At 46.7% G+C, this 15,041-nt stretch overlaps 1 protein-coding gene across 1 annotated transcript; it reads right to left on the bottom strand.

The window, feature by feature from the left end:
- Positions 1-1,761: 1,761 nt before the first annotated feature.
- LOC146640122 (uncharacterized) lies at positions 1,762-5,642 on the bottom strand. The gene is made up of 2 exons (XM_085350065.1): positions 5,483-5,642; positions 1,762-5,388 (listed from the first exon to the last, which is right to left on the bottom strand). The coding sequence occupies exon 2, from the start codon at positions 4,782-4,784 to the stop codon at positions 3,027-3,029; it is 1,758 nt and encodes a 585-aa protein (XP_085206191.1). The 5' UTR covers positions 4,785-5,388; positions 5,483-5,642; the 3' UTR covers positions 1,762-3,026.
- Between the last annotated feature and the right edge of the window lie 9,399 nt (positions 5,643-15,041).

Genomic DNA, 15,041 nt, shown 5'->3' with positions numbered 1-15,041 from the left:
TTTGACCATTTTTTCTATGGTCATGTGCATTTTCGGCCAATAAAATCTGGCCCTTGCCAAGTCTACTGTTCGTTCGACTCCAAGATGGCCCATATCATGATGAAGGCTTGTAAGTGCTGTGGCTCTTAGCTCCTCAGGGAGCACAAGCTGATATGAGGTGTTGGGACCATCTTGCCGCTTACGGTAGAGCACCCCGTTCTGTATTTCAAGCCGATTTAACTCTCTGAGTAACAGGGGAAGTTCTGGTAGCTCTAACCTAAGGCTGGGAGGTGGAGTTTCGCCAGTCTCCAAGAGTACAATCACTGCATTGATAGCAGGGTCCAATGTCTGCTTTTGCCTCAACTCCTCCTCAGAAATTGAGTGGACAATGGGAAGCCCATCCACTTGCTCCTGTTGGAAGCAGTCGGGAATAGCTGTGGACTGGTGAGTGAGGGATTCAACTAAGGTCAACCCAGAAGTGGTGGATCCAACATTAGCTACGGCTGAGGTGACCATATGGCGCTCACAAATAGCCTGAATTACATCCAAGGGAACAGTCTCTGGACTCTCAGGGTTGCTCAGATGGTACAGTGTGAACTGCCGGATTCTCTCACTCTCCTTCTTAGATGCATAATCATCCTCTGGTGGACTGTGAGGACGACGCGAGAGCGCATCAGCATCCATATTTTGTTTTCCCGCTCTGTACTGAAGACTAAATGAATAGGTGGAAAGACTGGACAGCCACCTATACCCTGTTGCATCAAGCTTTGCAGAGGTCAAGATGTATGTAAGAGGGTTGCTGTCAGTCACTACTACAAAGTCTGTACCATATAGGTAGTCAGAGAATTTTTCCGTGACTGCCCACTTAAGGGCCAAAAACTCCAGCTTATGGGCTGGGTACTTCCTCTCACTCTTTGAAAGACCACGACTTGCAAAAGCTATGACCCTGGACTGTCCATCTTGTACCTGATATAAGGCAGCACCAAGGCCAATGGTACTGGCGTCCGTATGTAAAACATATGGAAGCTGGGGGTCTGCAAATCCCAAGATTGGAGCGGAGGTTAGCTTTGCTATTATTTGGTCAAAGGCCTCCTGACATTGAGGTGTCCAACGCTGACCAAAGGGTTCCTTTGGGTTGCGATACTCTGAATTTGCGTGTGTCCTTGGCTTGTTGTTCCGCTTCCTAATTGGTGGGTAGCCCGAGGTTAGTTCGTTAAGTGGTCTGACAATGACAGAGTACCCCTGAATAAACCTTCGATAATATCCAGCAAATCCTAAAAAGGACTGAAGTTCCTTAAGATTTGTGGGGATGGGCCAGGTCTTTAAGGCCTCAACTTTGTCAGGGTCAGTCTCTACTCCTCTTGCGGAAACAATGTGACCAAGGTATTTTACCGAGGTCTGAAAGAATTTGCACTTTTCTGGTGCCAGTTTCAAGCCATATGACATCAGTCGTTGCAGGACATGTTTCAAACGCTGTTCATGTTCCTCCAGGGATGATGAGAAGACAATCAGGTCATCAATGAACACCAGAACCTCTTTGAGATTCATATCTCCTACACACTTCTCCATCAATCTCTGGAACGTCGAAGGCGCATTTGTGATCCCCTGGGGCATCCTATTAAATTCCCAAAATCCAAGTGGGCAAACAAATGCGGTCTTATTCTTGTCTGCTTCCTCCATCTCAACCTGGTAGTATCCAGACTTGAGGTCTAGGACCGAAAACCACTTAGAACCCGCAAGAGCACTGAATGCATCTTCCAATTTTGGAAGGGCATAAGCATCTTTGATGGTCTGCAGGTTCAGCTTTCTGTAGTCTACACACAGACGAACAGAGCCATTCTTTTTACGAACGACAACAATGGGGGAAGCAAACGGGGACTCAGATTCTCGTATAACACCAGAATCAAGGAGTTCCTGTAGATGTTGTCTCACAGCATCCACATCATTGGGGTGTATGGGACGTGCTCTTTGTTTAAAGGGTGTCTCATCACTGAGTTTGATATGGTGTTTGACTTTGTCAGTGTGTCCAAAGTCCAATTCGTTCTGAGAGAAGACATTTGGCATGTCGTTTAACATGTTTGTAACTCGTTCCTTCCATTCAGTGGGTAAGGGCGAATCTCCAAAATCAAAGCTCAGTTCTGAGGAAGACTTAGCTTGAAATTTAGAGCAGTCTGGTTCTCTGACAGTTTGCTCTTTGTGTAGCACTTGCAAGATAGCATTAACATCTGCCAAAGGTGTTTTGGGGGGTATGACAATGTCATGGTTGGTTTCATTTCTCACTACGACAGGGAGAAGACACTGACGTTTGCGTGGTAAAGTGACTGCAATTGCTGAAACTAGCAAGCCATTTGGTAGTGAAGAGGCTGAAGGATGTTCAAGGACAACATCTCTTTGCATGTTCACGGGATTTACATTGACAGAGGCCTCCAGAACAACAGTCTGTCCTGCAGGAACGACTGCAGGCATCTTACCTGTCAGTTTTGCACAACCAAGGCTACCAGAGTTAAAGTTTCTTTGTCGCATCTCAAGTATTTGGAGAACTGCTTGATACCCATTAAACAAAGGCTGAAAGGGTGAAAGCTTCTGGTAATTAGCATAGAGGGCATCAAGGGTGTTTGTGCCTATGAGTACCTGCTCATGGGCTGTAGAGCGGAGATGGGGGATAACCAAGGCCAGAGTGTGAACATCAATATCAGAGCCTACAAACTCTTTAGGAAAGGTGATGGTAAGCTCAACATATCCTAAGTAAGGGACAGACTGGCCATTGGCACCCTCCACTTCAAGCAACTCATTTAAGGGATGAATGGTCAGATCTGCAAGATGTTCTTTATAAAAAGACTGGGGTACAGTTGTGACTTGTGAACCCGTGTCCAAAAGACAGTTTGTGTCTCTTCCTGCAATAGTTACTTGAGCTGTGGTCTTAGTTCCTACAAGGCCATGTGGAAATTTTGATCCTTCCACTTTAACGTTTTTAATGGCAGGTTTCAGGATTTTGGGACTGACATTGCAAGACTCCACTCCCATATGTCCCTCTATGGGAGTAGGCTTCAGTTTAAATGTGCCTCACTTCGAGAAGCATTAGAGGCTTCCCAAGCAGCCTGTTTTTCTTTCAGCTGTCTTTTCTTAGCTGCTACAAGGGAAGGGTTTGGCGCTTTATCACAAACTGAGACGACATGGCCATCCTCCCCACACTGGAAACAGTACCATGGACGTGGTCTACTGTTAGCTTTAAATGTGGAGGGATGCTGACTGGCCACTTTTGGTTTCACACCGTGGGTGTCAGGTGTGACGGACCTCGCTTTTTGCTGCTTAGGTTGTTTCGTCTTATGATTCTCAGATACAAGACTGTTAAGCTGAATGCTGAGGTCAGCAACTTGTTGCTTTAGCGTCTCAAGATCAGATTTGTCCACCAGATTATTGGTGGTGTGTGCGAGTTGCACGTGTGACGTGGCGTGCTGCTTTCTAGAGTTTTGGGCAGACTTAGCATGACTAAAATGCTGCCTCATGCGGCTCAGTTTTGCAGCCTGTTTATCTTCTTCTGTCCTAAGAAGAAGCAGCAGCTCTGCAAAGGAAGGTGGGTTTTCTTTTTTTTGTTCTAGCTGAAGATCGATTATTAGTGCATTCTCCCAACAACCTCGAATGAACTGCTTTAAGAGCTGTTGGTTAAAATCATGAGCGGACACACCACCACGTCTCATGGCTCTACTTAATGCAGTGTGCAGCCTCTGCAGGAAAACAGAAGCTCTCTCTCCATCATTTTGAAATGTGCTCATGAACCTAGCATGCAGCTCATCACCATCTTCGACTGTTCCGTAGGCAGAGTCAAGCAACTCAAGATAAGCAGAGGGTCTAGACTGTGGACTCAGATGTTTAATCATCTCGGAAGCAGGAGGAAGCAGACTGTCAAGTATACGATGTGTGCAGTGCAGATCAGACACAGAAGGATCTCTAATAAGGATTTCAACACTAGCTCGCCACGTATCATAATCTGCCTCATGGCTAGGACGTGGGCTCTTGCCCGAATAAGCCCTGAGTCTACCAGATGATGCGAACTGGGGTGAGCTCTCATTGCTGCGCACTACATGCTCAACAACTACTCGCTGAACAGCAGTTGGATTAACATCAATTATGGGGCTAGAAGCGGCCCCAGAAGAAGCTGGAAGAGTCTGTGAGGGGCTGAAATCAGTCAGGTTTTCACTGAAATTGGGAGAGGTAAGAGATTTACTTGCGTTATTTGGTGATGTCAAAACTGTGGAGTCTAGAGGTACACCTGATTGAGGGTCCTCAGAAAATGAAACGTCTCCCTTGCTGGTTAAGTCTTTCTGTGGAAGTGGGCTCTGTACAGTTGAGGATTCTGGACCAGTTTGAGATGACTGGGAAATAGCACTTCCTGCCGATGAAACCAGATTTTTAAGTTCTTCCTTTAACATCTCCTCTAATGAATTTCCACTCAGTTTGGCAATTTCACGGAGCTGTTCCATGTACATTTTAGTGGCTTTGTTTCTGGCATCAAGGGAGTAAACACTTCCTAAGGCCTTTAACTCATACACGATGCCTGCTTGGGTTGTACTTGGAAGCCGCAGAGGTAACAGTGGCTCCAATGTGTGCATGGCAGTCTCATGTGTAAACTCGATGATCATGTGCTTATGGTAATCTGACTCAGGATCGTCTAGACGAAAGTAACGGTTGATGGAACCATATTTTTGGAGGAAAGTGGACACTTCCTCATCAGTCTCTGATCCTGTGATCCCACTAACAACTACAGAATTGGGAATTCTGACGGATTCACTTAGCACAACATCCATTTTCTCTCTAGAAGTTATAGCTCAGATTAAGCACTTTTAAACACCACACACAAATTGTCTAGCACTTAAACACACACAACCATGCTCCTGGCTGGCTCGCCAAAGCTCTCACTGTAACACAGTAAGGGGAATTGTTGAAAAGAATATATCAATGGGCCAATAGGCTCGACTATAGGAGCACAGGGGTGTGTTCAAATGAGACACAGAGACAAGAATGTAACTCAAAAGAACCAGCCAACTTTAGTGACATAAACCATAAGGTTGACAAGCACAGGTTAAAGACACTTTACAATGGTAGAAAGGAAACTTACAAAAATTAAAAGAAAAGTAAAACACAAACTACTAAGCAATGACTTGGCCAAGTGTTATTTTTGGTTTTCAATGTTCGGGTTTCAATGCTCGGGTTTCAATGCTCGGGTTTCAATGCTTGGGTGCACCCTAGTAACCTGACTCCTTAACTCTTATAGAAACAGATTACACAAATCCAATGCACATTCAAATGAAAATTTCACACTCTTTTCACATGTGGAGAATGCTCTACACAACAGCTCATTATTTAAAGTCCCAAATAAAAAATGTCCAAGGGGTAAAGTCCAAAAAATTCCTAGGGTGTGAAAGAAAATAGGGATGAGAGAATGTCAGTCAGTGGTCTTATGTATAACCAGCTGTGCGTGAAAGTGTGAGTGATACAGTCCTACCACACCGCAAGGTGCAGCAGATCATCAAGTGGAAAAGAAGCGAATCTCAGTCTCTCTAAGTCCAGGTGGGAAGGCTCGCCATCTATTTCACTGGAGGAATCCACCTCAGGAACAATTCAGCATACAAAAAAAAAACCTGACCTGTCAACAGACAGGGTCAGAAGAGCAATTCAAATATTAATTATGCTGTTCTAGCTATAATTCACAACTTAGGATTTTGTTTAAATCACATTCAACATAAATTTGCAATAAAAATACTCAATTTTGCAAAAATAAAACATCTCTCTTACATAAACTATGCATTAAACCAAGTAAAGTCAGTGCATATGCATATATGTCGCATATGCGGCAATTATTAATCAAACAACTGAGATTAATTCAGTTTCTCAACGATAAAATGTGAAACAGACATGAACTAACTGAGACATACAACATGTGCTCACCGATCTCAGCGCATCACGGCTGAAGACAATGGCATAGTGTCTCTCGGTCGGAAAATGCAGGGCTCTAAATAACGTAACAGGACATGTTTTCTCTTTAATAACCGTAATACGACATGAAGGAAAAATAAACATAAGTTGCGCTTCAAGTGTTACCTTACTTCTGGAAGCAGATTGAGATGAACTTCCAGGCAGTTGATAGCAACCAGAGCTAACAAAGGCTAACAGTTTACCTCCACGTGGTACTTTTTAAAGTCACCAGAAAAATGCAGCATTTGCCTGCTTACTCACTGTGGCTACTTTTAACATGAAAGGTAGCTGATAACCAGTGAACTTATGTGCAACACAGTTGGTTGCAACTTATATCTAATACTTTTTTTCCAGCTCAAAAGCTTCAGTCTCTCTTTTCTCCTGCCAGCACGCGACTACCTCCACACATAGCAGCAAACACAGAGCACGTAGGTGGGACATACAGCGGCAGACTGCTCTCCCATTGGTCAAAACATACTGGGACCTGTGCATTTCGATTGGTTGGGCAGGCTGTCCATCTCTCCTCATACCAGTCCTTAAAGTGGTACCCCCATTTTATGTGGGTTACATTGGGGTACCAAAAACATCTTTTGCACATGTTCCATTTTCACCTGTTTGCTATCAGACTGGTTATGAAAGGGATTGCAGCCCCTAATAACGGCAGTAAAAACCCTCCAGATTGGTTGATTGTCTTTTTCTTTTTCAAAGTTTTTATTTTTTTGTCTGCAATCAGTCTGATTATTGTTTTTTTCTTTTTTAGCTGTTTGTACTGCTGATTGGTCAGTGGAATGTTACCATGCAATACATTAAAGGCTATCTCACACAATGCATTGATAAAATCTAAGTTTGAATTACTAATAATAACTCTGCATAGAGTAGGAGGAGCCCTGTATATCATCTCCAACAGAGACAGATTCCTCCGCATACGTGATGACATCCTTTCACCTCTTTGCTGATTTTTGTTTTGGAATGTAAACAACCGGACGGTCTGATAGTAAATTTGTTCTGAGTCTTAAATAGTCCAGGGTCTTAGCTTTATAGTCTATTAAAAGATACCCGTATGTTGTGGATGTGGCATCATTAAACGCTTCTATAAAATATTTAGTATTACCCGGAAACATTAGCTTACCTAAAAACATAACCTGATATTTATCTCTCGGATTTTTAAACAATATTAGGTAGTTAGTGTTCAAGGAAATGGTTCTACTGGATTTTCCTTGAATAAACAAATTCTGAACTAGATATATAGAACTCTGTCTACCGTGTATTTTGCGTTTGCATGGTGCAATGACTTGCTGTGTGCAAGTCTGACGCTCGGTAATAAACTAACTTTCTTGACAAAGAGACTGGCTGAGACGATTTTAACTCTGTATGCATTGGCATCCGCTGTCATGAGAGCAAATTCGTCTTTAGAGCGCACAAATTTCAGCGACAGGTCGATTCCATTAAGTAACAGTTTTTCTTGAAAAAACAGGTCTGCATGTACTGGTGCAATCAATTCAACAATACAGCAACAATATTTGCTGTGTAGCCACCTCTGGTCACCAGACCCTGGTTCTCTCCTTCTATAGATGTGTCATTCATGTGTGATGATGTATCCTTACAGAATAACCCGGTGCTGAACTGTGTGTCTAAAGTGTCCTTATTATAATTGATAAGACTTTCTATCACACCTCTGTATGGATATGTGTTGGATGATTGACTAATGAGCCGGTCTCCCAAATTAATATCGACTTGACCGATATGCTGCATCCACGATAATTAATAAATCCTACATTAGCGTCCCTAGCCAGGTTTGAGCCATCAGCGTTTGTGATTCTCACACGTGTGTAGATATATGAGTCATTTAGATCCAGGTAATCTTCACCGGACGATGAGATGTAAAACTCGATCGGCCCTCCATCAGTGATTGCAAATACAGGTGGGATTTCGATAAATGTACTTTTTTCAATGCTAGTCTGTGTGTATGGGACAGTAAAAAGATCGAGCTCTGTTTTTACACATTCTCCATAATGACTGTGTAACAGTGCCATTTAGAATATGTCAAATGCTGCAGTTTTTGAACGACTGGTTCTGGGTCTTTTCACTCTGCGTGGTGGTGTCCGTTTGGTGGCTCTCCTGCTAGGTTTTGTGGTTTTACGCTTTTTAGACAACGGCTGCCCTGGGGGTGGGGTCTTAGATGCTTTGGGCGTATACACATACAAGCCGTTACCATCCTGCTTAGTGGTTGAGGGTCTGATTATGTTGTTTATGACATCAGACACTATGCCCGATGTGGCTGTTTTTAGGTGTGGTTTGACTATGTTGACTCCTTTTTTAAACAGCGGAACAGCAAATCTAAACAAGCTGCGGAACAACCCACCCAGCCCTGTCCCATATTGTGTACTGGTCCCAACATACCCTTTGAGCTCTCCACCAGCCTGTGATAGGTAGTATTTTACATATTTTGAGTCATCAGTGTTGTAGACGGCCATCCTTTTTTCAAAAATGCTGGGTTATCGGTCGGAAGTGTAACTTGACAAACACCTTGCCGTATAAAAAGGGTATGTGTTGATTTCGATTGTCTTTCAAATCAATTTCTATGTCGTCGATTAATGTCTTTGACACAGGTGTGTAGTATGGGCTGTCAAATTCCTGTGAAGATGGCCTCACAGGAATCACTGGCCGTGGTGTAATTTCTATGGCATCAGCAAGCAGCACAGACCCTGGTCTAGTGAAGTTGGCCTCACAGGAAGCACTGGCCATGGTGTATTGTGGATGGCATCAGCCAGCAACACAATCTCTGTTCAAATGTAGTTGACCTCAGCTAGCAACACAGGCCCTGGTGAAATGTAAATGGCCTCAGCCATGAACATACATCTTGGTGAAATATAGGTGGCCTAAGCCAGTAGCACAGGCCCTACTGTAATGTGGATGGCCTCAGACAGCAGCAAAGGCCCTGGTGTGGTGAAGATGGCCTCACAGGGAGCACAGGCCCTGGTGCAATGTGAATGGCCTCAGACAGCAGCCAGGCCCTGGTGAAATGTGGATTGCCTCAGCCAGCAACACAGGACATGGTGTAATGTGGATGGCACAATCTAACAACACTGGCCCTGGTGTAATCGGAATGGCATCAGCCAGTAGCACAGGCCGTTGTGTATTGTGGATGGCATCAGCCAGCAACACAGGACCTGGTGAAATGTAGTTGGCCTCAGCCATGAACACAGGCCCTGGTGAAATGTAGATGGCCTCAGCCGGCAACATACACCCTGGTGAAATGTAGTTAGCCTCAGCCAGTAACACAGGCCTGTTGTAATGTCGATGGCCTCATCTAACAACACTGGCCCTGGTGAAATATGGATGGTAATGGCCAGTACCACAGACCCCGGTGTAATGTGGATGGTATCAGCAAGCACCACAGGTCCTCCTGTAATGTGGATGGCCTCAACCAACAGCAAAGGCCCTGGTGTGGTGAAGATGGCCTCACAGGAAGCACTTTCCCTGGTGTAATGTGGATGGCCTCAGCCAACAACACTGGCCCTGGTGAAATGTGGATGGTATTGGCCAGCACCACAGGCCCTGGTCTAATGTAGATGGCATCAGCCAGTAGCACATGCCTTGAGTATTGTAAATGGCATCAGCCGGCAACACCACAGGCCCTGGTGAAATGTGAATGGTTTCGACCAGCAACACAGGCCCTTGGGTAATGTGGATGGCTAAAAGCAAAGGCCCTTGTGTAATGTGGATGGCCTCAGCCAACAACAAAGACCCTGGTCTAGTGAAGATGGCCTCACAGGAATCACTGGCCTTTGTGTATTGTGGATGGCATCAGCCAGCAACACAATCTCTGTTTAAATGTAGTTGGCCTCAACTAGCAACACAGGCCCTGGTGAAATGTAGATGGCATCATCTAACAACACTGGCCCTGGTGAAGTATGGATGGTAATGGCCAGCACCAAAGACCCTGGTGTAATGTGGATGGTAATGGCCAGCACCACAGACCCTGGTGTAATGTGGATGGCCTCAGCCAACAGCAAAGGACCTGGTGTGGTGAAGATCGCCTCACAGGGAGCACAGGCCCTGGTGCAATGTGAATGGCCTCAGGCAGCACCACAGGCCCTGGTGTAATGTGGATGGCAACAGCCAGCAACACACTCCCTTCTGTATTGTGGATGGCAAAAGCCAGCAACACACTCCCTTGTGTATTGTGGATGGGCAAAGCCAGCAACACAGGCCCTGGTGAAATGTGGATGGTATAGGCCAGCACAAAAGGCCCTGTTGTAATGTAGATGGCATCAGCCAGTAGCAAAGACCCTGGTCTGGTGAAGATGGCCTCAGCCAGAAGCACAGGCTCTGGTGTGGTGAAGATGGCCTCACAGGGAGCACTGGCCATGGTGAAATGTGGATGGCATCAGCGACTACCAGAGGCCCTTGTGTATTGTAGCTGGCATCAGCCAGTAGCACAGGTACTTGAGTATAGTGAATGGCCTCAGCCAGCATCACCACAGGCCCTGGTGAAATGTGGATGGTTTCGGCAAGCAGCACAGGCCCTGGTCTGGTGAAGATGGCCTCACAGGAATCACTGGCCCTGGTGTATTGTAGATGGCATCAGCCAGCAACACAGGCCCTTGTGTATTGTGGATGCCTCAGCCAGCAACACATGCTCTGTTTAAATGTAGTTGACCTCAGCTAGCAACACAGGCCCTGGTGAAATGTAGGTGGCCTCAGCAAGTAGCACAGGCCCAACTGTAATGTGAATGGCATCAGCCAGCAACACAGGCTCTGGTGAAATATAGATGGCCTAAGACAGCAGCACAGGCCCTGGTGCAATGTGAATGTCCTCAGCCAGCAACACAGGCCCTGGTGTAATGGGAATGTCCTCATCCAACACCACTGGCCCCGGTGCAATGTGGATGGCATCAGCCAGTAGCAGAGGCCCTTGTGTATTGTGGATAGCAAAAGCCAGCAACATACATCCTGGTGAAATGTAGTTGGCCTCAGCCAGTAGCACAGGCCCTGTTGTAATGTGGATAGCCTCATCTAACAACACTGGCCCTGTTTAAATATGGATGGTATTGGTAAATACCACTGACAGGGGATTTCGAAATATCACCCTATAATTCTTCAGCTAAGACACCTGAGTTAGAAAACAGCAGCAGCAAACGCACCCTGCGAACTGCGCACTGCTGTCTGCTTCCTTTTTTTTATACATGTCTGTGTGTGTATGTGTGTGTGTGTGTGTAAAAATAACAACGTCACTCAGAGTAACAGAATCAGGAGATGCACACTTAAGATTATAGCTTAACTTCTGCAAAAAATCACACTCTGCAAACCTGCAGTTTCCTGTCACTCTGACTCTGCACAGACCCAAAGCAACGGGTTAGTTCCCTTTTCTACATCTGTTCTCAAGAAAAACAGGAAGTGGTTTTAGTAGCTTAATAAGTTCATCATAAAATTATTAGGTGAAAAGTCACATAGACATGTAGATTGCTTAGAAAACAGAAAAACACATTTCATGAAGCTGATCAAATTATATAAAAACAAAAATCTCTTGACAACCACATACCCTGGTGTAATGTTGATGGCCTTAGCTAACATGACTCGTTCTGGGGAAATGTGCATGATATCGGCCAGTACCACAGGCCCGGGTGTAATGTGAATGGCATCAACGGACAGCAGAGGCCCTGGTGTGGTGAAGAAGGCCACACAGGGAGCACTGACCCTGGTGTAATGTGGATAGAATCAGCCAGTAGAACAGGCCCTTGTGTATTGTGGATGGCATCAGCTAGCACCACAGATCCTGGTGAAATGTAGATGGCCTTAGCCAGCAACATACACCCTGGTGAAATGTAGTTTGCTTCAGCCAGTAACACAGGACCTGGTGTAATGTGGATGGCATCAGCCAGCAATGCAGGATCTGGTGAAATGTAGATGGCATCAGCCAGTAACGCAGGCTCTGGTGAAATGTAGATGGCTTCAAAATGCAGCACAGACCCTCCTGTCATGAAGATGGCCTCAGAGGGAGCACTAGCTCTGGTGAAATGTAATTGGCCCGGTTTTTAATGTGTACTGCCTCATCTAACACCACTTGCCCTGGTGAAATGTGCATGATATCGGTCAGCACCACAGACCCGGGTGTAATGTGGATGGCCTCAGCCACAACACTGGCCCTGGTGTCATGTGGATTGTAAATGGCCTGTATTTATATAGCGCTTTTCTAGTCCCTAAGGACCCCAAAGCGCTTTACATATCCAGTCATCAACCCATTCACACGCACATTCACACACTGGATGTGGATGGCATCAGCCATTAGCACAGGCCCTGGTTTAATGTGGATGGCATCAACAAGCAGCACAGGCCCTGGTGTAATGTGGATGGTATTGGCCAGCAGCACAGGCCCTGGTGTAATGTGGATGGTATCAACGAATAGCACAGGCCCTGATGTAATGTGGATTGTATTGGCCAGCACCACAGGCCATGGTGTTATGTGGATGGTATTGGCCAGCGCCACTGGCCCTGGTGTGGTGAAGATGGCCTCACAGGAAGCACTGTCTCTGGTGTAATGTGCATAGTAGAAGCCGGCATCACAGTCCCTAGTGTAATGTGGATGGTATTGGCCAGCACCACAGGCCCTGGTGTGGTGAAGAAGGCCTCACAGGGAGCACTGACCCTGGTGTAATGTGGATGGCAACAGCCAGACACACTCACTTGTGCAATGTGGATGGCCTCAGCCAGATATACAGGCCCTGGTCTGGTAAAGTTCGCCTCAGGCAGAAGCACAGCTACTTTTGTGGTGAAGATGGCCTCACACGGAGCACTGACCCCGGTGTAATGTGGATGGCATCAGCCACCAACACAGGACCTGGTAAAATGTAGTTGGCCTCAGCCATGAACACAGGCCCCGGTTAAATGTAGATGGCCTTAGTCGGGAACATACGCCCTGGCGAAATGTGGATGGCCTTAGCCGACACCAATGGCCCTGGTGAAATGTGGATGGTATCGGCAAGCAGCACAGGCCCTGGTGTAATCTGGATGGCCTCAGCCAACAGCACAGGTCTTTGTGTATTGTGGATGGTATGAGCCACCAACACAGAACCTGGTGAAATGTAGTTTGCCTCATTCAGTAACACTGGCTCCGGCGAAATGTGGATGGTAATGGCCAGCACCACAGACCCTGGTGTAATGTGGATGGCCTTAGCCAACACCACTGGCCCTGGTGAAATGTGGATGGTATCGGAAAGCACCAAAGGCCTTGCTGTAATGTGGAAAGCCTCAGCCAGAAACACACGCCCTGGTGAAATGTAGATGGCCTCAGCCAGCAACACACGCCCTGGTGAAATTTAGCTGGCCTCAGCCAGTAGCACAGGCCCTGGTTAAATTTGGATTGCATCAACCAGCAACACAGGTCCTGGTGAAATCTGGATGGTTTTGGCCGGCACCAAAGGCCCTGGTGTAATGTAGATGGCATCAGCCAGCAACACATGCCCTGGTGAAATGTAAATGGCCTCAGCCAGCAACGCAGGCTCTGGTCAAATTTAGATGGCCTCAGTCAGCAGCACAGGCCGTGCTGTCGTGAAGATGACCTCTCAGTGAGCATTAGCCCTGGTGCAATGTGGATGGCCTCAGCCAGCAATAAAGGCCCTGGTGTGGTGAAGATAGCAGGGAGCACATGACCTAGTATAATGAGGATTGCATGATCATATAGCACAGGCCCTGGTCTTGTAAGTAATGCCTAAGGCAGAAGCAAAGTTTTGGTGTGGTGAAGATGGCCTCACACGGAGCACTGACACTGGAGTAATGTGGATGGCATAATCCATGAACACAGGCCCCGGTTAAATGTAGATGGCCTTAGTCGGGAACATACGCCCTGGCTAAATGTGGATGGCCTTAGCCGACACCAATGGCCCTGGTGAAATGTGGATGGTATCGGTAAGCAGAACAGGCCCTGGTGTAATCTGGATGGCCTCAGCCAACACCACTGGCCCTGGTTTAATGTGGATGGCATCAGCAAGTAGCACAGGTCTTTGTGTATTGTGGATGGCATCAGCCACCAACACAGGCCCTGGTGAAATGTAGTTGGCAACAGCCTTGAACACAGGACCTGGTGAAATGTAAATGGCCTCAGCCGGGAACATACTCCCTGGTGAAATTTGGTTAGCCTCAGCCAGTAGCACAGGCCCTGTTGTAATGTGAATGGCCTCAGCCAGCAACACAGGCCCTGGTGAAATGATGATGGTATTGGCCAGCACCAAAGGCCCTGGTGAAATGTAAATGGCATCAGCCAGCAACACATGCCCTGGTGAAATGTAAATGGCCTCAGCCAGCAACACAGGCCCTGGTGAAATGTAGATGGCCTCAGCCAGCAACGCAGTCTCTGGTCAAATTTAGATGGCATCAGACAGCAGCGCAGGCCCTGCTGTCGTGAAGATGGCCTCACAGCGAGCATTAGCCCTGGTGCAATGTGGATGGCCTAAGCCAGCAATACAGGCCCTGTTGTAATGTGGATGACCTCATCTAACAACACTGGCCCTGGTGAAATGTGGATGGTAATGGCCAGCACCACTGTCTCTGGTGTTATATGGATGGCCTCAGCAAGCAACACTGGCCCTGGTGAAATGTGAATGGTAAAAGGCCCTGGTCTGGTGAAGATGGACTCACAGGAATCACTGTCCCTGGTGTAATTTGGATGGCATCAGCCAGCAGCAATGACCCTGGTCTGGTGAAGATGGCCTCAGCCAAAAGCACAGGCCCTGGTGTTGTGAAGATGGCTTCACAGGAAGCACTGTCCGTGGTGTAATGTGTATGGTACTGGCCAGCACCAAAGGCCCTGGTGTATTGTGCATGTCCTCAGCCAACACCACAGGCCCTGCTGTAATGTAGATGGTTTCGGCCAGCAACACAGGCCCATGGGTAATGTGGATGACGAGTAGCAAAGGCCCTTATGTACTGTGGATGGCCTCAGCCAGCAATACAGGCCCTGGTCTGGTAAAGTTGGCCTCAGGCAGAAACACAGTTACTTTTGTGGTGAAGATGGCCTCACAGGGAGCACTGACCCCGGTGTAATGTGGATGGAATCAGCCAGTAGTACAGGCCCTTGTGTATTGTGGATG

This window comes from Diplotaxodon limnothrissa, linkage group LG1 (genome assembly GCF_057381915.1).
Source record: "Diplotaxodon limnothrissa isolate DT_005_m linkage group LG1, D_limnothrissa_male_GT1.1, whole genome shotgun sequence".
NCBI lineage: Eukaryota > Metazoa > Chordata > Actinopteri > Cichliformes > Cichlidae > Diplotaxodon > Diplotaxodon limnothrissa.
Note: the sequence above shows the minus strand (reverse complement) of the source record. Positions and strands in the feature narration are given on the sequence as shown.